General features: G+C 38.8%; 1 protein-coding gene across 4 annotated transcripts in view; it reads left to right on the top strand.

Annotated features, from left to right (window-relative positions):
• STX17 (syntaxin 17) overlaps positions 1-21,512 on the top strand; it is a 102,798-nt gene extending 81,286 nt beyond the window's left edge. For all 4 annotated transcript variants that reach the window (XM_032636220.1, XM_032636223.1, XM_032636222.1 and 1 more), the window contains exons 7-8: positions 13,863-13,949; positions 14,700-21,512. In XM_032636220.1, the coding sequence (XP_032492111.1) occupies positions 13,863-13,949; positions 14,700-14,939 (327 nt within the window). In that variant the 3' untranslated portion in view covers positions 14,940-21,512. The remainder of the gene's footprint in view (positions 1-13,862; positions 13,950-14,699) is intronic.
• The last annotated feature ends 3,487 nt before the right edge of the window (positions 21,513-24,999 follow it).

Genomic DNA, 24,999 nt, shown 5'->3' with positions numbered 1-24,999 from the left:
AAGCCATTTTGAGTTTATTTTTGTGTATGGTGAGAGGATGTGTTCTAACTTCATTGGTTTACATGCAGCTGCCCAACTTTCCCAGCACCACTTGCTGAAGAAACTGTCTTTTTCCCATTGTATATTCTTGCCTCCTTTGTCGAAGATTTGACTGTAAGTGTGTGGGTTTATTTCGGGGCTCTCTTTTCTGTTGCATTGAGCCATATGTCTTTTTTTGTGTGTGCCAGTACCACACTGTTTTGATTACTGTAGCTTTGTAGTATTGTCTGAAGTCTGGGAAGGTTATGCCTTCTGCTTTGTTCTTTTTCTTCAGGATTGCTTTGGCAATTCTGGGTCTTTTATGATTCCATATAAATTTCAGGATTATTCGTTGTAGGTCTGTGAAAAATGTCATGGGTAATTTGATAAGGATAGTATTAAATCTGTAGATTGCCTTGAGTATATGGCCATTTTAACAATATGAATTTCTCCAATTGAAGAACATGGGATATCTTTACATTTCTTTGCATCATCTTCAGTTTCCTTTATCAGTGTTTTATAGTTCTCAGCTTACAATTCTTTCACCTCCTTGGTCAGGTTTATTCCTAAGTTTTGGGGGTTTTTTGATGTGATTTTAAAAGGGATTGTTTTTTTACTTTCTCTTTCTGATATTTCATTGTTAGTGTAAAGAAATGCAACAGATTTCTGTATGCTAATCTTGTATCCTGCTACCTTGGTGAATTCATTTATCATTTCTAGTAGTTTTTTTATGGCGTCATTACGGTTTTCTCTATACTACTCAGCCATAAAAAAGAATGAAATAATGCCATTTGCAGCAACATGAATGAACCTAGAGATTATCATACTAAGTGAAGTAAGTCAGAAAGAGAAAGATACCATATGATATCACTTACATGTGGAATCTAAAATATGACACAAATGAACTTATTTACGAAACAGAAACAGACTCACAGACATAGAGAACAGACTTGTGGTTGCCAAGGCGGAAGTGGGGCTAGGGAGGGATGGATTGGGAATTCGGAATTAGCAGATGCAAATTATTATATATAGAAGGGATAAACAACAAGGTCCTGTTGAATATAGTTCCCTGTATAGCACAGGGAACTATGTTCAATATCCTATAATAAACCATAATGGAGAGGGAAAAAAAACAAAAAGTTTTTCACTTCTTTGAGATCAACATTATCCTTCCTAACCCTACCACACCTCAGCATATTTTCTTCTCTTAAGAACTCTTGATTCTCTAATGTGTTCTTTCTAGAACATGATTTCTCAGCTTTTCAGTACTAGCGACTTACTCTGCTTGTTCTCTAGTTTGTGGATTTTTTTTCTTGGAATGTAATGCCTAAAATTGAGTACAGAAAATTGTTAAAAGCATTTTCCTTTTTTAAATGCTTCTAAATCAGAAGCAGCAAAATGTTTGAAATTTCTGAATTAGGTATCTGTATAGTGTGTTAATATATTTGCATATAAAAGGGAATAATACAATATAAATCCCAAAATATTTATCGTTTTTACAATCAAAATTTATTCAATAATTGTAACTCATAATCCAATCTAATGCAGTTTGTAAAATCTGTACATAGTTTGTAAAATCTGTATGGTTACATAAATATTTACATTTGCCAAAAGTCATCGATATGTACATGATAACACGGATAAGTTACAATGTATGTAAATTATACCTCAAAGTTGATATAAAAAACAAACTAAACATATACAAAGTTCTTCTCATTCAAAAGGAATACATTTCTCTTCCAGTGGAATAGGCACATGAAAGGGAAATTAAGGGTTTTTGGCCATTTAACAAGTTGTATTTCTGATTACATTATGTAAGCAGCTCCTAGTCCGTAATCTGAGGAAGATTTGTGCAGGAAAACTTTGGGTATAGCCATGGCTGTAAACAAATGTCCTATTTATAATAGTCTGTGTAAGGACATGAGACAGAATGCTATTAGGCAAAAGCTCAAGGGAGAACCCCTGATTACTGTTCCCAGGGTGAGTGAGTTCTCATGACCACATTGTCAAGCACTCAACAGAAACTCCATTTAGACACCATATGATTTGGGAACGTAACAAGAGTGACCACATCCTCTCATTATCATCACATGGTCATGATAGTATCTAGGCTAATTAGCCATGTATTTATGGAGTGCTTTCTATGTGCATAACTCTGTGCCAAACTCAATGAAGAATAGAGAATAGTATAAAAAAAGAACCTATAGTTTAGTCAAGATAGTTACACAACATTGTGAATGTACTTAATGCCACTGAATTGTACACTTAAAAATTGTTAATTTTATATATTTTTTTACCACAATAAAAAAGTACTTGCAAAGCCATTGAGAGATCCACATGTGGTCCAATAAATGTTAATAAATTAATATCTACTAGGCACCCTGCTTTTTTCTTCAACCTATTGCTCAAGTGTCCTCTTCTATTCCTGTAACTGTGGAACCAACCCTATTTCTAGTCAAGGGGAATTAGAAGAACTCCATTCGCTCAACAGCACATCACCACTGCTAACTAGTCCAGTTTTGTCTCTACCTTTTGTCTTATTCCTTATGGCTTTTATAATCAAGTTTTAGTCCCAATGCGTAAAAACCGGGTTGTAATAGATTAGATCAGATTCCTCCATTTATTACCAATGCGACCTTGAGGATGTTAACAACACTAGCTTTGTAAATTGGTGGGAAGACTCCATGAGATATTTTCTATTATTTCCCACTCCCTTCCCTACCACACTGACCCACTGCATTCTTTCTTTTGTCCCTCCCTTATTAGATTCCCTCTTTGCTTGGTATTCTGCTTTGCCACCACTAATACCTTTAGACATTTTAGAGCTATGGTTCCTATAGTCCCTTTTCTATTACTAAAATCTCCTAAAGTCAACACCATACTTACCTACTCTGTTTATTGCCTACTGTAGGACAGTATACTCTGCCTGTATATCATAGTGTTTGTTTCTGGGCTTTTCTCTGTATATGATTGCATGTTAATTAAGGCATATAGATTATGTATCTTTGGAGTTCAGAACCAAGATAGCTCACTTGGTTGGGATCTAAGACTAAAGCTGGATTTGAAAGCTGGCTGGAATTTAGAGAGTGAAGAATAAAGGAGCATACCTGGAATTTTGGCATTAGCTTCTTAAACCTGTAGCTTTCCAAGCACACTGATTAAACTGTACAACTACCAGCAAGGGAAAAACAATTCTTCATTAGTTTTGACTTCAAATGCCTAAATTGCATTCTACTTGACAAATATTAATAAATCACATTTTTTCAGACTCTTAGGTGCTCCTGTAACTAGATTCTGTTATTTTTTTCAGGCAGACAAGGAAACCTAATTCAGTGTTTCTTAAAATCCATAGACATATTAGAGTATTTCGAGAATTGTTTTCCTTTAAAAAGGGAAAAGTCTGTACATTACTCTAGTTTAAGAAAGCTACAGTGTCCCTCATAAATGGTTTTAACTCATTGTTAAAGGGATGTTGAGAGCATATATGAGGTGCCAAATGTTAAAAAGGAAGTTTAATGGTTGTCAGATTTGGGAGGCCTAGGAGATGAAAGCAAACATAAGCAAATCAGAAGCAAAAAGGGATGGCTGGTAGATAGTGGTGTGTAGGCTTCTGAGCTGCCACTGTTGTTAGGACCTTGGTGTGCTGTACCAGGATAAAGTTATGTATGTATTGTTTGGCCCAGCATAAAGAGCCAAGGTCATAGTGGACAAGTGGTGACCAGATTCAGCTCTGAATGGAGTCTAGTTTGGCATTCTATGGACAGTAATAGACAACTCTGACACCAATTTGCTGCCTAGCTATAATTGTCTAACTATATCACTGAGTCCTCCTTACTCAAGGAATAGAATTTGAAGATATGGGCAAAATTTGAGATTCAAATCAAGCAAAATAGGGGAAGAAGAAAGTATAAAAAGAAAGAGGGCCAACTGTTTGTTGATCCCAGGAGAGGGGCTGGTCTGTGCTTTGCTTTACCTCCATGCCATTATTTAAGCAAGCTTCCTGATATCAGTAAATATGTCTTTACAGGTGTGGACTACTGTCCAGGGTGAGATAGGCTTTATCAAGTACTGGTGATTGCGGTGATGGGGAATATTACAGTTCAAATAATCAGTGATCTCAGGCTTCATTTTGTTTTGTGGTCCTTTCTCCAATTATTCCAAAGGATTTTTGTGAAGAAAAATTTTTTTTAATTGGAGTATAATTGCTTTACAATGTTGTGTTAGTTTCTGCTGTACAATGAAGTGAATCAGCTATATGTATACCTATATTCCCTTCCTCTTGGACCTCCCTCCAACCCACCCTCACCCCCCCACCATCCCACACGTCTAGGTCGTCACAGAGCACCAAGCTGAGCTTCCTGTGCATTATAGCATGTTCCCATTAGCTATCTACTTTATGCATAGTAGTGTATATATGTCAATCCTAATCTCCCAATTCGTCCCACCCTCTCCTTCCCTGCCTGTGTCCATGTGTCCATGTGTCCATTCTCTGTGTCTGCATCTCTATTCCTGCCTTGCATATAGGTTCATCTGTATACCATTTTTCTAGCTTTCACATATATGCGTTAATATACGATACTTGTTTTTTTGGCTTACTTCACTCTGTATGACAGATTCCAGGTCCATTCACATCTCTACAAATGACCCAATTTCGTTCCTTTTTATGGCTGAGTAATATTCCATTGTATATGTGTACCATATCTTCTTTATCCATTCATCTGTCATTGGACATTTAGGTTGTTTCCATGTTCTGGCTATTGTAAATAGTGCTACAGTGGACACTGGGGCACATGTGTCCTTTTGAATTATGGTTCTCTTAGGTTGTATGCCCAGTAGTGGGATTGCTGGGTCATATGGTAGTTCTATTTTTAGTTTTTTAAGGAACCTCCATACTGTTCTCCATAGTGGCTGTATCAATTTACATTCCCACCAACAGTGCAAAAGGGTTTCCTTTTCTCCGCACCCTCTCCAGCATTTATTGTTTGTAGATCTTTTGATGATGGCCATTCTGACTGCTGTGAGGTGATACTTCATTGTAGTTTTGATTTGAGTTTCTCTAATAATTAGTGATGTTGAGCATCTGTATATCTTCTTTGGTGAAAAGTCCGTTTAGGTCTTCTGCCCATTCAACCCATTTTAATTGGGTTGTTTGTTTTTTTGATATTGAGCTCCATGAGCTGTTTGTATATTTTGGAGATTAATCCTTCGTCAGTTGCTTCGTTTGCAAATATTTTCTCCCATTCTGAGGGTTGTCTTTTCGTCTTGTTTATGGTTTCCTTTGCTGTGCAAAAGCTTTGAAGTTTCATTAGGTCCCATTTGTTTATTTTTGTTTTTATTTTCATTACTCTAAGAGGTGGGTCAAAAAAGATCTTATTGTGGTTTTTGTCAGAGTGTTTCCTATGTTTTCTTCTAAGAGTTTTATAGTGTCCAGTCTTATATTTAGGTCTTTAATCCATTTTGAGTTTATTTTTGTGTATGGTGTTAGGTAGTGTTCTAATTTCATTCTTTTACATGTATCTGTCCAGTTTTCCCAACACCACTTATGGAAGAGGCTGTCTTTTCTCCATTTTATGTTCTTGCCTCCTTTGTCATAGATTAGTTGATCATATGTGTGTGAGTTTCTCTCTGGGCTTTCTATCATGTTCCATTGATCTGTATTTCTGTTTTTGTGCCAGTACCATACTGTCTTGATTATTGCTGCTTCATAGTATAGTTTGAAGTCAGGGAGCCTGATTCCTCCAAATCCGTTTTTCTTTCTCAAGATTGCTTTGGCTATTTGGCATTCTCAAGAATGACATTGGTAATTTGATAGGGATTGCATTGAGTATGTAGATTGCTTTGGGTAGTATAGTCATTTTCATGATATTGATTCTTCCAATACAAGAACATGGTATATTTCTTCATCTGTTTATGTCATCTTTGATTTCTTTCATCAGTGTTTTTTGTGGTTTTTTTTTTTGCGGTACACGGACCTCTCACTGTTGTGGCCTCTCCCGTTGTGGAGCACAGGCCCTGGACGCACAGGCTCAGCAGCCATGGCTCACGGGCCCAGCCGCTCCGCAGCATGTGGGATCTTTCCGGACTGGGGCACGAACCTGTGTCCCCTGCATCGGCAGGCAGACTCTCAACCACTGCGCCACCAGGGAAGCCCCTTATCAGTGTTTTATAGTTTTCTGAGTACAGGTCTTTTGCCTCCTTAGGTAGGTTTGTTCCTAGGTATTTTATTTTTTTATTGCAATGGTAAATTGGATTATTTCCTTAATTTCTCTTTCTGATTTTTCATTGTTGGTGTATAGGAATGCAAGAGATTTCTGTGCATTAATTTTGTATCCTGCAACCTTACCAAATTCATTGATTAGTTCTGGTAGTTTTCTGGTGGCATCTTTAGGATTTTCTATGTATAGTATCATGTCATCTGCAAACAGTGACAGTTTTACTTCTTCTTTTCCAATTGGTATTCCTTTTATTTCTTTTTCTTCTCTGAGTGCCTTGGCTAGGACTTCGAAAACTATGTTGAATAGGTGTGGCGAGAGTGACATTCTTGTCTTGTTCCTGAGTTTAGTGGAAATGCTTTCAGTTTTTCACGATTGAGAATGGTGTTTGCTGTGTGTTTGTCATACATGGCCTATATTATGTTGAGGTAGGTTACCTCTATGCCCATTTTGTGGAGAGTTTTTAACATAAAACAGTGTTGAGTTTTGTCAAAAGCTTTTTCTGCATCTATTGAGATGATCACATGTTTCTTTTTCCTTAATTTGTTAATATGGTGTATCACATTGATTGATTTGCATATATTGAAAAATCCTTGCATTCCTGGGATAAGCCCCATTTGATCATGGTGTATGATTCTTTTAATGTGTTGTTAGATTCTGTTTGCTAGTATTTTGTTGAGGATTTTTGCATCTGTGTTCATCAGTGATAGTGGTCTGTAATTTTCTTTTTTGGGGATATCTTTGTCTGGTTTTGGTATCAAGGTGATGGTGACCTCATAGAACGAATTTGGGAGTGTTCCTCCCTCTGCAATTTTTTGGAAGAGTTTGAGAAGGATGGGTGTTAGCTCTTCTCTAAATGTTTGATAGAATTCACCTGTGAAGCCATCTGGTCCTGGGCTTTGTTTGTTGGAAGATTTAATTTCAGTTTCATTACTTGTGATTGGTCTGTTTATATTTTCTAATTCTTCCTGGTTCAGTGTTAGAAAATTGTACCTTTTCAAGAATTTGTCCATTTCTTCAAGGTTGTCCATTTTTATTGGCATATAGTTGTTTGTAGTAGTCTCTCATAATCCTTTGTATTTCTGCATTGTCTGTGATTTCTCCTTTTTCATTTATAATTTTATTGATTTGCGTCCTCTCCCTTTTTTTCTTGATGAGTCTGGCTAAAGGTTTATCAATTTTGTTGATCTTCTCGAAGAACCAACTTTTAGTTTTATTGATCTTTGCTGTTGTTCACTTTGTTTCTGTTTCATTTATTTCTGCTCTGACCTTTATGATTTCTTTCCTTCTACTGACTTTGGGTTTTCTTTGTTCTTTTTTCTCTAGTTGCTTTAGGTGTGAGTTTAGATTGTTTATTTGAGATTTTTCTTGTTTCTTGAGGTGAGATTGAATTGCTGTAAACTTCCTTCTTAGAACTGCTTTTGTTGAGTCCCGTAGGTTTTGGGTCGTTGTGTTTTCATTGTCATTTGTTTCTATGTATTTTTTTTATTTCCTCTTTGATTTCTTCAGTGATCTCTTGGTTATTCAGTAGTGCACTGTTTAGCCTCCATGTATTTGTGGAGTTTTTTTCCTATAACTAATTTTTCCTGTAACTAATTTATAATCCATAGTATTGTGGTCAGAAAAGATGCTTGGTACGATTTCAGTTTTCTTAAATTTTCCAAGGCTTGATTTGTGGCCCAAGATGTGGTCTGTCCTGGAGAATGTTCCGTGTGCACTTGAGAAGAAAGTGTATTCTGCCACTTTCAGGTGGAATGCCCTATAAATATCAATTAAATCTATCTGGTCTATTGTGTCATTTAAAGCTTGTGTTTCCTTATTTATTTTCTGTCTGGATGATCTGTCCATTGGTGTAAGTGGGGTGTTGAATTCCCCTTCTCTTATTGTGTTACTGTGAATTTCCCCTTTTATGGTTGTTAGTGTTTGCCTCATGTATTGAGGTAGGTGCTCCTGTGTTGGGTGCATAAATATTTATAATTGTTATATCTTCTTCTTGGATTGATCCCTCGATCATTATGTAGTGTCCTTCCTTATCTCTTGTAACAGTCTTTATTTTAAAGTCTATTTTATCTGATACAAGTATTGCTCCTCCTGCTTTCCTTTGATTTCCATTTGCATAGAATATCTTTTTCCAACCCTTCACTTTCAGTCTGTATGTGTCCCTAGGTCTGAAGCGGGTCTCTTGTAGACAGCATATATATGGGTCTTGTTTTTGTATCCATTCAGCCAGTCTGTGTCTTTTGGTTGGAGCATTTAGTCCATTTACATTCAAGGTTATTATTGAATGTATGTTCCTATTACCACTTTCTTAATTGTTTTGGGGTTATTTTTGTGGGTCTTTTTCTTCTCTTGTGTTTCCTGCCTAGAGAAGTTCCTTTAGCATTTGTAAAGCTGGGTTTGTGGTGCTGAATTCACTTAGCTTTTGCTTCTCTGTAAAGCTTTTGATTTCTCCATCAAATCTGAATGAGATCCTTGCTGGGTAGAGTAATCTTGGTTGTATGTTTTTCTCTTTCATCACTTTAAGAATATCCTGCCACTCCCTTCTGGCCTGCAGAAAAATCAGCTGGTAACCTTAGGGGAATTCCTTTGTATGTTATTTTTTGCTTTTCCCTTGCTGCTTTTAATATTTTTTCTTTGAATTAATGTTTGTTTGTTTGTTTAATATGTGTCTTGGTGTGTTTCTCCTTGGATTTATCTTGTATGGGGCTCTCTGTGCTTCCTGGACTTGGGTGACCATTTCCTTTCCCATGTTAGGGAAATTTTCCACTATAATCTCTTTGAATATTTTCTCAGACCCTTTCTTTTTCTCTTCTTCTTCTGGCTCCCCTATAATTCAAATGTTGGTGTGTTTAGTGCTGTCCCAGAGGTCTCTGAGATTGTCTTCAATTCTTTTCATTCTTTTTTCTTTATTCTTCTCCTCAGCAGTTATTTCTACCATTCTGTCTTCCAGCTCACTTATTCGTTCTTCTGCCTCAGTTATTCTGTTATTGATTCCTTCTAGTGTATTTTTCATTTCAGTTATTTTGTTGTTCATCTCTGATGGTTTGTTCTTCAGCTCTTCTAGATCTTTGTTAAACATTTCTTGTATTTTCTCGATCCATGCCTCCATTCTACTTCAGATTCTAGATCATCTTTACTATCATTACTCTGAATTCTTTTTCAGGTAGGTTGCCTATTTCCTCTTCATTTATTTGGTCTTATAGGTTTTTACCTTGTTCCTTCATCTGTGCCATATATTTTGTCATCCTTTTTTTTTTTTTTTTTGGACAGGTGGGATTGTGTTCCTGTCTTACTGGTTGTTTGGCCTGAGGCTTCCAGCACTGGAGTTTGTAGGCTGTTGGGTAGAGCTGGGTCTTGGTGCCAAGATGAGGACCTCCAGGATACCTCACTCTGTTGAATATTCCCTGGGGTCTGAGGTTCTCTGTTAGTTGAGTGGTTCGGACTCAGCGCTCCCACCGCAGGAGCTCAGGCCTGACCCCTGGCTTGTGAACCTAGATCCCACAAGCCGTGCAGGATGGCACAAAAAAAGGAGCAGAACAGTAAGAAAGAGTAAAAAATAAAATAAATTAGAAAACTAACAGATATGTTAGAAAAAAATTAAAATATAGATGAGGGTGTTCCCTGGTGGTGCAGTGGTTAGGAATCTACCTGCCAGTGCAGGGGACACAGGTTCAAGCCCTGGCCCAGGAAGATCCCACATGCCACGGAGCAACTAAGCCCATGTGCCACAACTACTGAGCCTGTGCTCTAAAGCCTACGAGGCACAACTGCTGAGCCCATGCACCACAACTACTGAAGCCAGTGTGCCTAGAGCCCCTGCTCCACAACAAGAAAAGCCACTACAATGAGAACCATGCACACTGCAACGAAGAGTAGCCCCTGCTCGCCACAGCTAGAGAAAGCCCACGTGCAGCAACAAAGACCCAATGCAGCCAAAAATAATAAAATAAATAAATTTATCAAAAAATATATATAGATGAAACAACAACCAGAATGTAAAACAACCACAATAGCAAAAAAGAGGAGAAAAAAAAAAAGCCAGAAAAGGCCTTGGCTGTGGGGCATGGAGCTTAGGCAGGGGCAGGGTTTAGGTGATGGGCAGGACCTATGTTTAGGGCCCACAGGGCTGGAAAAGGAGGGGCCCAGGAGTGCCTCTGGCCTTGGAGGGCAGAGGACCAGGTCCAGGACCCCAGCAGGATCCCTGGGCCCGAGCGGGTCGGGGATATGCTAGGCGTGTTCCCCCATCCTCCGATCCCAGAGCTTCCCTCCCTGTTAGCCTCTCTTCTTCCCCCCCACTCCTATGCCCCTAGGACCCATGTGGCCAGAGGGTGGCCCCAGAAGGCAGGGGACCAGATGTGGAAGTTCAACAGGCTTCCCAGGGCCGGTGGGCAGGGGAAATGCCTGCAGCGCTTCCCCTGATCCTCTGGTCCCAGAGGGTTCCCTGTCCACTGTCCACCTCTCCTCCTCTTCTCCCCACTCCATCCCTCCCACACCCCTAGCACCCATGCGGCCGGAGGGGGCGCCAGAGGGCAGAGGACCAGGCTCAGGAGCCCAGCAGGCTCCCGGGGCCCAAGTGGGCAGGGGAAATGCCCACCACGCCTCGCCTGGTCTTCCGAGCCCCTGAGGGTTCCTCCAGGCATGGGAACCCCTCCCCTCACCCAGCCACCCCTCATGGGCACCGGTCCTGTCCAGCCTCCACTTCTCCTCCCCCCTCACTGCCCCCCCACATCCTACCCAGTCACTTGGGGGTTCCTCCTCCCATCTCCTTGGGCTTCAAGGTCCCCCACCAGTGTCCGGCAGGTGCCCTAGTTGTGGGAAGATGCGAACTCCGCGTCCTCCCATGCTGCCATCTTGACTCCATGCCCTTGGAAAAAAATATTAAAAACTTTTTAAAATTTCACTTTATTGAAAAAAGGTCATAGAGCTTCAGTATCCAACCTTTTTAGAAAAAATCATTAAAAATATTTTTTCTCCTGAGGTCTTGAAATCACTCTTGGAGTATAGAAATGGCAATAATCCTGGCAGCCTGTACCATCGTGGCAGAATTATTTTGGGGCTGAGAGAAAGGAGACATGTTGCCTTTTCCCTCTACTCCTCAACTAGTCAAGATATGAAGGTTGATATTTTTATACCTGTGATTGATCTGCTAGCATAGACTTTCCGGCAAGAACTGAAAATGTTGGGGGTGTCCCAAATAGAAATAACGACAGAAATCAAGACAAGCTGAATGTTACAAGCACTGGCACTCGATGCCTCTGTGGGTTGGAAAAAGAAAGCCAACATAAAAGAAGTTTTATTGTCTCAGGAAAATACAAATTGAATGAATGAATGAGTGAATGCTAGGAGAGATTCAATGTTGTAGTGCCCCAGAAATTTTCAAGCATCACAGGAAAAAGTTTGATATATTTTTTGATAGAAAAGATGGGAGTTAAGCTTTCTCGGGAAGACAATGACTTTTCAAATTTTTACCCTCATACTCTACAGACACTGTCTCATTTTATCCTCAGTTCAGCTGTGTGAGGTGTAAGGATCATTCTCCTCAGTTGGCAGATGAGAATACTGACACCTAGAGAGCTTGAGTAATTTGTCCAAGGGCGCACAGTGATAGTGCTGGGATTTGAACACAGGACATCTGACCAAAGGTTGTGCCCTTAATCCTATGGTGTATAGATACTAGTGGTTTTTAAAGTATGAGAATCATGGAGTTGCACCATCAGCGTCACCTGGGAACTCATTAGAAATGCAAATTCTCAGGCCTCATCCCAAGCCTGCTAAATCAAACTCTGGGGATGGGGCCCAGCAACCTGTGTTTTGAGAAGTCCTCCAGGTGATTCTGGTGCACACTCATGCATGAGAACCACTGTTGTATTTGCTCTGACAGAGATGTTGGAAGGAAAACTGATAAAGAACTTTTTTAGGGATTGTGTTAGAGATGTCAAGATAGTAGTGGAGAATACGGGAATGAAGGGATACCATGTAAAGTTCCAGTAGTGAAAAGGATATGAGAAGGGAAAGAATGTCATTGATACTGGTAGGAAGCAACTGTGGAGAAAAATTAGATGTGTTGTTTGGGTTTCATGTTCTCAAATGAAATGATTGGAATTAGAACAGTGTGTTAGTTATAATTGCTTCAGTATAAATGAAGAGGTCAGTTACATAAGGGCAATCAAATACTTCAGGATTAAAGTTGAATTATTTCACAGTCATTGTAGAAGTTGAAATTTAGCTGGGATCAAAGAGGGATTCTCTTCTTTTTTCTGTGAATTAAAAAAAACAAAAACTAAATAGTGTATATGTTGATGTGATCGTGGTTACGTGGGTTTATACATTTGTCAGAACTAATCAAAGTATATGCCCTAAAAATTGGCCACGTATTATCATATGTAAATTCCGTATGAATAAGTTGATTTAAAAACGGGAGTGTGGGACTTCCCTGTGGCACAGTGGTTAAGAATCCACCTGCCAATGCAGGGGACACAGGTTCGAGCCCTGGTCCAGGAAGATCCCACGTGCCACGGAGCAACTAAGCCCGTGCACCACAGCTACTGAGCCTGTGCACTAGAGCCCGTGAGCCACAACTACTGAGCCCGTGTGCCACAACTACTGAAGCCTGTGTGCCTAGAGCCCATGCTCCACAACAAGAAAAGCCACTGCGATGAGAAGCCCTTGCACCGCAACGAAGAGTAGCCCCCCGTCACCGCAACTGGAGAAAGCCCGCGCACAGCAGCAAAGACCCAACACAGCCAAAAATAAATAAATAAAAATTTAAAAATTTTTTAATAAATAAAAGTGTGTTCCTGTGTCAAGTAGTGAGTTCCTGTCACTGGAGGTGTTTGAGCAGAGATTCAGTAGCCACTTGTCAGAAGTGTAGTGAGGCTTCACACAGCTGAGGGGAAAATTGCACTCAATGACCTAAACATTCCTTCTACCCAGAGATTCCATGAGTTTCTGTTGTGTCAGCACAGGTGTTGCCTTTTTATGTAGAATGCTTTATTAATATGTTGGATCCCAAACATTTTAACTTGTCACGATTTTAAAATGTATTAAAGTGTACAGGTGTAAAACATGGGCCAAAAATAAAACATGGGACAGTAAATTCATTTACTACTCCCTAGTGCATATCACAGGTAGAACAATTTCATGGCAGATCAAGCCATATTATATTCTTATTCCTAAAATATAATAATTTGTGTTTATTGGATCAAGGGCATTTAAATCCTAGGGAAGTTTGCCTGTTTTAAACTGAATCTTCAAAGAAGGTAAGTTAGAAAAGGCTTTTTGGTTTGATTTTGTTTTTGTTTTTTTCTGTAAAACCCAACATGACACGTAAATGCTTATTTAGATATTTTTCCTCCTGGAAAGTAGATTCATTTGGAGCATAATATGTTTGTATGTTTGATTGAATTTTAGTGTGAGATGCTTTTTTCTATAAAGGTGCCACCCTCATCTAATAATTAAGTTACCCTCCTTTTTTCATATGAGTGAATTTTATTTTCGACATCGTTTATCAGATGCTATTAAGACTGCAAGGCTGTAGTACCCAGGGCTCTGATTACAGGAATTAAAATAGTGTGTATTGGCTGACTGCTGCTGCCCAGCAGGGACGCTCACTCATAATTCCTTTGCATCTAGTCTCAGCAGGAGAAGATTGACAGCGTTGAAGACCATGTCAACAGTGCTGCTGTGAACGTTGAAGAGGGAACCAAAAACTTGGGGAAGGTAAGATTCTGCTCCTGCTGACAAATCAATGGTACTCTGGCTCTCAGGAATCCCTAGTATTAACCCAATTGATCTGCTCTCTTTAATGTTGAGGGAACCAGCAATTAAGAAAATAAGGAAGAAATGACACATAGGTAGTGCGAGAAATCAATGGCTCTTGTAATATTCTGCTCTAAGATTCATTCTGTTGGGAGAGAAATTTTTTCAAAGAGAATAAACTGAAGCCCTACTTTAAGGCATTTGGTGTTACAAGGGGATATTTGCAGGAGTTCAGGGAGAGGCATAGAGAGGGTTTCCAGAATCCAATAGGGGCAAAATTGTAAGGACATGACAGCACACATGGAGTGGGTCCATTTGTTTCCCATAGAATGTTGCTTTTAACCCCAGGTATTCGCACGAAATAATCTCTGCAATTTAAAAGCTTTGGGAGTATCTGTGGCTGCTGAAACTGTTTAAATAAGCCAGCTAGATAGTTAGTGGATTGATTGTTTTGCAAGTAAAATCAATTTATAGCAGTCTACTCTTTGTAGCTCATTTCTCTTAAGTTCTGAGATCTGGAGCAATTGTAGTACCTGTGGAATATTTTCTCCCCTCCCCTGACCCCAGAACGATCTCTAAGGTTAATTATGTACCACGAGTTAAAGAGGCATTGCCAGGAGTAATGAGAGGAAAATGCACATCACCACAGGGAGATATTCTCAACTCAATTTCTAAATTGAATTTTTTTTTTTTTTTTTTTTTTTTTTACAGGCTGCAAAATACAAGCTGGCAGCTCTGCCTGTGGCAGGTGCACTCATCGGAGGAGTGGTGGGGGGTCCGATTGGCCTCCTTGCAGGCTTCAAAGTGGCAGGAATTGCAGCTGCACTTGGTGGTGGGGTGTTGGGCTTCACAGGTGGAAAATTGTTACAAAGAAAGAAACAGAAAATGATGGAGAAGCTCACTTCCAGCTGTCCAAATCTTCCCAGCCAAACTGACAAAAAATGCAGTTAAAAACCAAACTTTAGTATTACTGGCGCCAACATGTCTATCCTTTGCTGCTGTTGGACACTCAGTCAGCTTTTGGAACATGATTATATCAAAATAGTGGCTACAGATGCTCAAGTGGGATTGAACTGTGATAAGTGGATATATTTTGTTGTTTACTGGGGTGTTAATGGGGATGTTAGAGATTGAGGAGCCTGGACTGAGGGTGTACAGTGTTTGTCAGGTAAAGTTTAAGGACTGCCAGGGAGCAGATTTTTTACCTGGAAATGTGAAAACTCAACCATAACTTTGATAAGGATTTGTGATGTGTGAACATGTTGGGTTATGGAAGGATAGTTTTCAGAATAGTTTCTTCCATAACCCTGACTTGGAGACTCCAAGGCTAAGCATATTGTAAATATGCTTCTTTATCTCCTAAATGTAGTTTTTTTAGGCATTTTAGCAGAGAAAAGAATAGAAGTTCAGCAGCTTTTCATATCAAATAGGGAAATCAGGACCTAGCAAGGTGCGTGAGTAAACTGCATAACGGAGTCCGTTTGGTGAGCCCTATTGCAATTTGGTCTAACAATATTTTCAAGTGAAGGAAGCAAATAGTGTAAGAAAATGGAAAGAGAGGCCCAACTTCTCTTTCAGATATCTTAATTTATGACCCTGGCTTCTGCTCTGAACTCTTTTTTCTGCCTCTCTGTAAATAAAGAACACAGAGTCTCAAGTGGTAGACTTACAAAGCCAGTCACTAAGCTTGCTCTGTCAGCCTGTCTCTTAACACCTCAAATATCTAGTCCCCTCTGCCTTCCCTCCCTTGTAATTTTGAAAAGTTCTTTGACTTATGGGGTGAATTCTACCCATGTGTAATGCAGACTTCTCTCATAATCTGTTTTGGTTTTTTCTTTTAACATCTTTATTAGAGTATCATTGCTCTACAATGATGTGTCAGTTTCTGCTTTATAACAAATGTTTGGGTTTTTTTGTTGTTGTTTTTTGTTTTTTTTGTTTTTTTTTTTTGGATTGGCTGCCATCTTTGTTCATCCTCTACTGTAACCTCTAGGTAAAAAAGAGAGAGAAAGAGGAGGTGTCGATTTCCAAATACTTCCAGCACTGTTAGACTTTGAGCTAAAAAAATAAGCAAGGGGGGAACACCAGATCATTTCTTGGGGCATCCTACAATTTCAGGGGGCTCATGTACTTGCCGTGCAGGGAGTGTTTGACCCTAAGTCTCTTAAGCGGGCACTTGGAGGAGCTAAGAACTAGCTTTCTACCTCACTTCTGTTGCTACCATCCTTTTCCCCAGGCTTTGCTATCTCCTGTGATTCCTTCACTTTGCACAGCTGCTGTTTCTTCCCAAGAATGGCATTCATGCTTGCCTTTTCTCACATTCAAGGTTGATGATGGACAAAGCCTGATGCCAAAACTCAGTCCTGGTGGATGATTTGTGGTGCTAATCTCAACACTTGACATTGACAGCAAGCATGGCTCAGCCCAACCCACTGTCTATCTCAAATAGCAGAAAAGTTTTAAATTTAGGAAAAAAGAATTTAAGATTATATAGGCAGCCTCATCCTGTACCCTCAACTGATTTGAAATAGGAAGGAACCACCTTTTGCCTTATTCTTTATTTTCTGAGGACAGAGGAAAGGGCACCTACACCACAGAAGATGTGAACTCTCTGCTCAGGAACCAAATGGATTCATCGAGTAGTTGAATGGTTTATCACTTCTCTCTTGCTGAGTTTACTCTTAATAACTTTTATTGATTGCTACCTTTTACTTCTGTATCTAATCTAAAGAGACCTTTCTCTCTCATACTTTTTGCTTCTCACCAGTGAATTCCAATGAGGCAACCCACCATTTCTCATTGTTCTTAAATAACTGGAAAACATCAAGTATTGCTACCTGCTGACTCATATCTTTAATATAATACCAAGAAGGCAAGTACTTTGAGTAAGTGTCAGATTCTGATCCAGTATTTGATATGTGATCTTTATCCCAACCTGTAAGGTTGGGATAAATACTTTTGGACTCCTTCTTTCTATATTTTCTGATCCTTGCTGTCCCTTTAACACAGGGCGTTCAAACCAGAATGAGGATCGGAATTTGCCCAGGGTGCTAATTTAAAACAAGATTCCTAAACTTCAGTCCCATGGGTTCTAATAATAGCCAATCTGGCCTGCTTAGCTAAAATTATAAATTTAAGATACAGTTATATCAAGATTCAGCTGTATTGTTGAATTCGGTAATTTCTAATATTCTACCCTTCAGCCAACCTAAAATTCTTATTCTGCCAACCTAAAATTGACTAGCTCACCATCTTAACAGCAGTAGGGACTCATTATACTGTCAGGCTGGTTTTACCTCAAGACGTGAAGGAGAAAAGAGGCCTGTTATTGACCCTCACAGTTTGTTTTGGGAGCTCTCCTTTTTACTGAGCCAGTGTGGGACATCACTGTGGTATATGCTCATACAGGCCTTTGATTTTTACTACTCATCAGGATTTGAATATTACTCTAGCAGTCTTCATGATTAGGCAAGTTACAATCCTTTTAAAAAGTTTTATAATTTAAAATTATTTAGAAATTGTATCTAATTTCCCCATAATAGAACCTAATAGCCAACTTTTTGTAGAAATTCTAGATGTGCTTAAACAACTATAAATGATATACCTATAAACTATAAAGTGTTTAGAAGTATAAATTAGTCAATATAACACAGAAACCAATCTTAAAATAGAATTTAATGCCCTACAGTATCAGATTAAATTTATCTTCTCTATGATTCATGTCTTATTTTTATTGCAACAAGTCAGAAGGTAAGAAACACTTTTAAGTTCTTAAAATTTACAGGGTCTCATTTGGATAAAGGCAGCATTCCTAAAGCCTTTTTAATATAATAATCTGAGAATTTCTCTGTAGAGCAGAGACTTTGAAACTTTTTGGTTGTAATCCACAGTAAAAACTGCATTTATATCAAAACTCAGCATGTGCATTATGGAACAATACTTGCCATTATGTATAGTGTACTCTGATGTTTCTTATTGTTTCAGTTTTTTAAATATTCTAGTTGTAACCTACTAAATTGATTTCATAATCTACCAAAGGGTTTTTTGACCCTTAGTTTGAAAAAAAAAAAAAACACCCTTATAGAGGAACTGATATTTATGGAGTATTTTCTGTTTGCCAGGCACTTCACTAGGCATTTTACAGGTAAGGAAACTGGGTCTCAGAGAAGGTAAATAATTTGCAGAGGGTTATTCAACTACAAAAGGGTGAAGCCAGGATGTAAACTAGGTCTGTTGAACTACAAAAACTTGTTACTCTCATACTGTGTTGCTTCTGTATATTAAAATTGAGATGGGCTATTCACTCTGCTTCACCCAAACACCCATATATTCTGTAAGGCAGGCTTGCTTTGAAATTACACATGCCATTCATTTGCACTTTTCTTAAAATCTTCTGTTTCCTCACCAAATGGCCAGCAGCCTCGAAGTTTTTAATGGTGGCCAACGCAGAAGTACGTAGTGCTGAGTTTGGTCCTTAGACTGTAAAATTAATAGTGTTTCCATCCCATCCTACAGATTTCCTTATATTTGTGAGTCATAGCCATCACTTAAGCAGTGCTTTTTATATTGAATTTTAAAATAAACTTTAATATTTTTTAAAACAATCATAACTCATAGAATCAAGTGATTATCCTTTAAAATGGTACCCTTGGGAGGCCATGCACTTACTGTAGTGATGCTAGAATATTAGAATATTTTTGAAACTCTTCTTTTGGAATTGCCTCTAAAGACATTTTACAAATCACATAAAAAAAGCCATCTCAGTGTTTATCAGTCACAGACTATGCTCCCTTGTCCTTATGACCTCTTCTCTCTTCCTTCCTCAGTTTTGCTTTTCTTCTGCTGATTTAGCTCTCCTACCCACCTAAGCTGGAGCCAATAACCTAAGAAGCCCCAGAAAAGGGGTGTACTGGCCAGAGTTCCTGGAGCGAGAACTTTCAGGTTATACTGAAGCCGAGCGCTGTATAGGGAGAGTTCTGCGAATCCAAAAACCTTCCTCTGTGGGCTGCCTGCCTGCCCGTAAGTGCCCTAAAGTAGTTTGCACAGGAGTAAGGACTGAATACTGGCGTTGTCTATCAATCACAAGAAGCTGTACATGAAATGTACAACATTTTTCTCCAGTGAAAGTCACAGAAGCCAAACCAAGCCATTCTTTGTGTTAACTTAAAAACAGAGAAGTCATTTTCAGGGTCCCCCTTGCCCTTCGTTGCTGCCACATGAAATCTTTGGGAGGAAGGATGAAGAAAAGCATGGGGAAATGGTTCTCCTGAGAAATGGGACATTTTCTTCTCATAATAAAGTATAACATGGCGGTGGCTATCAGGTACTTATGAGTGCTAGAAACTCTTTTTAAGTAGTCAGAGGCCTAATAAAAAGTAGGGAGGCTTCCCCCTAGCCTAAATTAATGTGAACAGTTCAGGTTCTGTTTGTGTTTTTATTAACATTTCATGTTGTTTCTAACAAGATGTTCTCAACTATTTATATTAATTAATTTGACACCATTTTACAGAGACACTTCTTGGGTATTGTAAACAATCAATGGTAAAAGATCCACATATAGTCCATATTACTGCCCTCAAAGGAATTATTTATTGTGAGAGACAAGAAAAACGTCTGTGCAATATTAACAAAAGAAATAAATTCATATAGAAATGTAAAAGGTGTCAAAGGCAAATGATTTGCCCAAGATTAAAGCTAGTTAGCACAAAAGCTAGAATTATAGCCATGGTCTAAGAAAAAAAAAATCCACAAAGTAATTTAACTGAGTTTGTTACACCATATCAGGTTGCCCGCTGAAGCCTGTGGTCTTTCAGACCAGCTTTAACATTCCAAATCAGTCAACAGCTATAGTGGAAAGAGAATTGGATGGGGAATCAGGAGATCAGAGTTTTACTTGTGGCTTTGTCACTTTTACTCAAGCGTGGCTCCTTTCTCCCATTCTAGCCAGGGATTCTCCATTCTTTATATCTAGCCTCTTACTGGGTCTTGTTAATTGTTTGAATATTAGTTGCGTTCATTTCTTAAATATATTCATAACCATCACTCTAGTAAAAGACTTTTTTACCTCACATCCCCTACCTCATCTTCCCCAACTTTAGGCCATTCCTCACATCGTTGCCACAAGAACTGTCTCTCATTTTTCTGCTGAAATATTTTCAGCAGATCCTGTTGAATACCTGATAAAGTTCAGCCTTCCGTATACTGGCCCCAGCTTCATATTCACTGGCCTCTTCATATTCACTACTCAACCATCTGACAATGCCACTGAAAATCAGACATTCCATAAGAATGATTTTAAGCTTTTTCTATGGTGAAGGTACAAACTGGTAATAAACTATGTTTACGTTTTTTTCCAGACTAAAGCAATTTCTTTAATACTACATTTTACAAAACTAGTCAACTGAGTTTTGTTTAAGCTCTTGAACAAGTCTAGAAGTTGTTTCCTAAGGAGAAGAAATCTTGTGTCCCCTCAGAGGAAATTACATTCAATTTCTTAACCTCCAAAACAATGTCAGTCTTGTCACCTGTACATTGGCTAGCCAAAGCGTGAAGATTTTAATTTAGCAGCATAGATACTCCAGACTTGAATGGACCATTGTCCAGCTCCTGTGAGAAACTTGACTAATAAATATTTGAGGAAATTACTCGAGTACATACATACATGTTATCCATACATTTCTCAAGTACTTGAGATTGTCTTTTATTAAGGTTAATCACTAAAAAAGATGTTTACCAAGGTTTCTTTAATTAACCCCCTAAAGATGTTTTCCATTTTATTGTTAAAACCCTTGGTGTTAGCAAGGTTCAGCACAAAAAAAGGCCCAATGGTGAGAATTTCTACAAATTATGTAAAGCTTACTGAATTCGCTTTTTATGTTGCTGAGTGGTGCTTATATGAGGAAACATGCAATAAATTCATTCAACAAACGTTTAACTGAATGCCTGTTGTATGTTGAGTGTCAGTGCCATACGTAGAAAAATATTAGACCTGTAGGATCTACCCATGTAAACCATTCAGGCTAATGAATTCAGATACTCAAAGCAAGTAAATCACAGTAAAACATGGTAAGTACCCTAAAAGAAGAGCAAAGTAATATGAGGACACAGAGAATGGAGTGACTCTTTCTGCCTGGAAAAGACGGGAAGGCTTTGTGGAACAGGTGGTATTTGAACAGTACTCTATAAAGAAGAATCTGCCTGACTGAAGACCAGGTTTGTGAGCTTTCAAGTGGTAGAGGAATTGCTCGTACAAAGGGTTCAAAACATGAACGAATATTCATGTTTTAGTGTGCTCAGAGAAAACAAAGGAATGGGAGTGATGAAGCTGGTTAGGTGAAAATACAGGCTATGGTAGTTTTCATACGTGTATGTGTATAGTATGTATATATTTTTGTATATAATAATTCTTTGTTTAAAGGGATTAATGTATTGCTTTGTGTCAAATAAGCCTGTTATAAGCCTCTGAGTTCTTCCTTTTGCCTTCGTTGCCAGGGAAGTTAGTAATAAACCTCACATTTGCCTGGACTCTTGGTATATTTGCTTTTCTTTCCCACATGTAAGAAATGATTTGTGCTTTCTTGCCTCTGCTGTAAGATCCCCTGCTTGACATTGAATGCCTGCTTTCTTCCTATCCTGTTATTCATTCCATAAATATTTATTGAAAACCCACTGAGGAAATAGTCATGAAATTTACTTTTGCCTTTTAGTGTCCAAGACCTTCATGGTCCAGTTTTCCATCTCTCTATGAATATTTCTTGACAACTGCAATTCAGTGGCTTCCATTTTCACTTGGGGCTAATTCTGCAATGTTTTACAACTTAATAGGTATAAAATTCTTTCATTTGTGCTAGTGTGATCTCCATAACTAGAATGTAAGCTTCTTGCAGGGCAGGGACCTATCATCTGCTTCTTAGAGTATTTTATAACACTAAGTACAGTGATGAGAAGGGGAAAAGAAACTACACCCCTATTAGTGACTCCCTGATGGTGAGTGATAAGGTCATGGCACATGTGTTCTGCTGTTTTCAGGGATACGTACTGAAATGTTGAAAAGCTTTCTAAGACGTATCAAACCTTTGCTCAGTCCTCACTTTTGTATATTAACATAGGAATGAATGAAGCAAAAGAAGAAATCTGGATAACATCTCTAAGACTTGGAAGTCATGAATTGAAAATTTCAGAATTTGGAGGTAAAGATATTTCAATCTCTTTTTCCAATTAAAAGTAATGACTTGGAAGAGAGAGGATATGAATCACTGAAGAAATGATGTGGGAAAATTGTGTTATTTTCTGTCTTACCATAAGATTAGTGGGCTCAGAATATTAGGGACCCAAGAAGGCTTTATAATCTGATGGTCTAGTATTGAAACAGAATAGTGGCAGGAATTTAAATGGTTTCTCAGGCAAATAGATTGGAATTAGGCAAGGGCAAGGTTCAAGTTAAGAGGTAGGCATTTGACAGGATTTGAACCAAGTTTTCTAATACTCAGATTCATGTACTTATTCCACCAAACAGCCTCTCAGTGAGTTAATAGGAATGAAAAGGAATAACGTGCTCGTCACTTACTCATTCTCCATAGAATTAGTCCATAGGTGTTATTTCCCTTTCTTTCCTCTCTAGGTTTTATTTTTCATAACAGATTGCTGCCTCTTATCTGGGTGAGGATGGGGGCCAACAACTCAGGGCTTCCTTAGTGTTCCCCTCCTTGCATCCCCCTCCCCATTGGTACGTTACCCACCTTACAGGGTAGTCATGAAGATTTAAAAAGTTATACATGTTAAGTGCCTAAATGGAGCCTGGCTCATAGTAACTGTACAAAAATGTTTGTTGCTGCTGTTACTGTTGTAACTATTACTATTATTTTTCCCCGAAGTTTAAACAAAAGGCACATTAATGAAAAGTTATGTACCTACAAGAATAGTGTTAGGGAGACACCTAAAATGAGTGGAGACTTGATTAAAAAAAATAGTAAGTATTCTTAAATTTTTTAATAGGCTTAGTTATTAAGATGGTGGTATAATGGTGACACATGCTTGGTGGAAAGTAAATCTTTTTTATCTCTATTAAGAATGCTACCCAAACATAAAAATGTATAAGATCTGGTTAGGAACAGGGTGATGATACATCCCATCTTGTCTGGGACAGTCTTGATTTACATCTCTTGTCCTGGTCAAATTATTACTTAATGCTCCCTTTCACTCTCAGATGTCCTGGTTTGGATGAAAAAAATTACACGGTCACCCTAGTTACACAGGCAGTGGAAATAAGTGTGGGGTTACCAAAAAAAAAAAAAAGCATCTATGTTTTAAAATAATTTATAGTTTCTAGGCTCAGAGAAAAAAAAAACATCCTAAGGTTCGTGGGAACTTGTAGATGTGATCCTGAAGTACTACCAGCAATCTTCGAGGAACCAGGAAACAGAAGGTGCCAGAACACTGAGCTTGGGCAAAAGTCTAAAATTTAAGGAATAAAGTTGCATTCCAGAAGCCAGAGAGCAGGGACTTCACCTTCTAATCCTAGAAAATTTTTAAGTGGACTATTCAACAATATTTTAAATCAGAAAGCCATGCTCATTATGAAGGCGAAGAATTATGCAGAACTGATAAATCAGAAGAGAGGCCTTGTTTTTTTCCCTATGTGCACAGCCAGGGATGCCCTGCTCTATTCCTCTGCTTGGGCAATGGTTAGGGCAAGAAAACAATCATAGTATCAGGCTTCTAAGACTGATCTGATCTTCCCTAGGCAAGTTTACACACGGCATCATGAGAGTGGGCATACAGCTTCCTCCCTGGCATTCATCCCAGTAAGTAAAACACATGAGAGACAGCACAGATGGGCAAGTATGTGATCTTTTAGCTGAGTGGCTGAGTTGGGAAAGAAACAACAGGACAGCAAGGCCTAGCAATACTTTGCTATTAAAGTAAGATACTAATAGAGAATAAAAATAGCCTCTATTAATGTAATTCTGGAGGGGAGAAATTTAGGAAAGTATAGCTCTTTCTATTCCTATGCAAGAAAACCACTTCTTGTGGGAAGGCTCCCTTGACCCCCCAGCTGCACACACACCTCCAGGCGCCTGTGGTTAACTCACAGCACGGCACCTACAACATTCTATTATAATCATCTTTTTACCCGTCTATTTTGCTCCTTCGCTCAACTTTGAACTCTCTGACGGTAGGGGCAGTCTTGTTCACTGTTGTATCCTTAGCCTGGTAACAGATTAATGCTTGCCGAACGGTAAATGTATGGTGTTTTGTAGACCACATGTGTTATTCTGTCAACTCACTGTAGTTTGTCCTTCCACGAGGCTGAGTGACTAAGCTAGGGGTCAAATCTGCCTCACAGAAAATGTGTAGTGTTCATGGGAAAGTTTCCAGCACTTCTGCAGGACTCTGCACTGCCCAAAAGAGCACTCCAGTGTCATTCTGAAAGTTGAGAGATGGCTCACCAGAGTTGGCTCACCATCTCTGGGATGGTGTAAGATTTTAATCTATTCTAGACTAAAACTCTTAAGACCCCATAATCAATTTAGGGTATAGGATTAAATGTGACTAGATATCAGATAACTGGGATTCACAGATGACCGAGTCCATTCCAGTTATGGTGATGCTTTCTTGTCCCTTATTCATTTGTTCATTTATTATGTAATTTGGCTTTTTTTTTTTTTTTCCACCAGAGACTTATTAATCACTCACAGTGCTCTAGGTTGCCGGAAATACAAAGATGGAGCAGTTCCTGCTTCCAGAGCATTCACATGGTGATAAGGAAAAGGGATACATATACTTCCAATTTTCTATTAGACTGGGTATTCTAAAACATATAAATAAAGGGCTGTGGGACCACAAGTGGTGATAATTCATCCTGGGCATTGAAGGATGGACAGAAGGAATTTACTAGGCAAGGTAGGGGAGAGGGAATAAAGGGAGCATTTTAGAGAAGCAATTTGTAAGCTGCACTTTTCCTCTTCCAGTGACTCCAAAACCTATTCTCTAAGGGCAGGCCAGCCCTGCC

This window comes from Phocoena sinus, chromosome 6 (genome assembly GCF_008692025.1).
Source record: "Phocoena sinus isolate mPhoSin1 chromosome 6, mPhoSin1.pri, whole genome shotgun sequence".
Taxonomy (NCBI): domain Eukaryota; kingdom Metazoa; phylum Chordata; class Mammalia; order Artiodactyla; family Phocoenidae; genus Phocoena; species Phocoena sinus.
The sequence above is the reverse complement of the archived record's forward strand: the minus strand, read 5'-3'. Positions and strand labels throughout refer to the sequence as shown.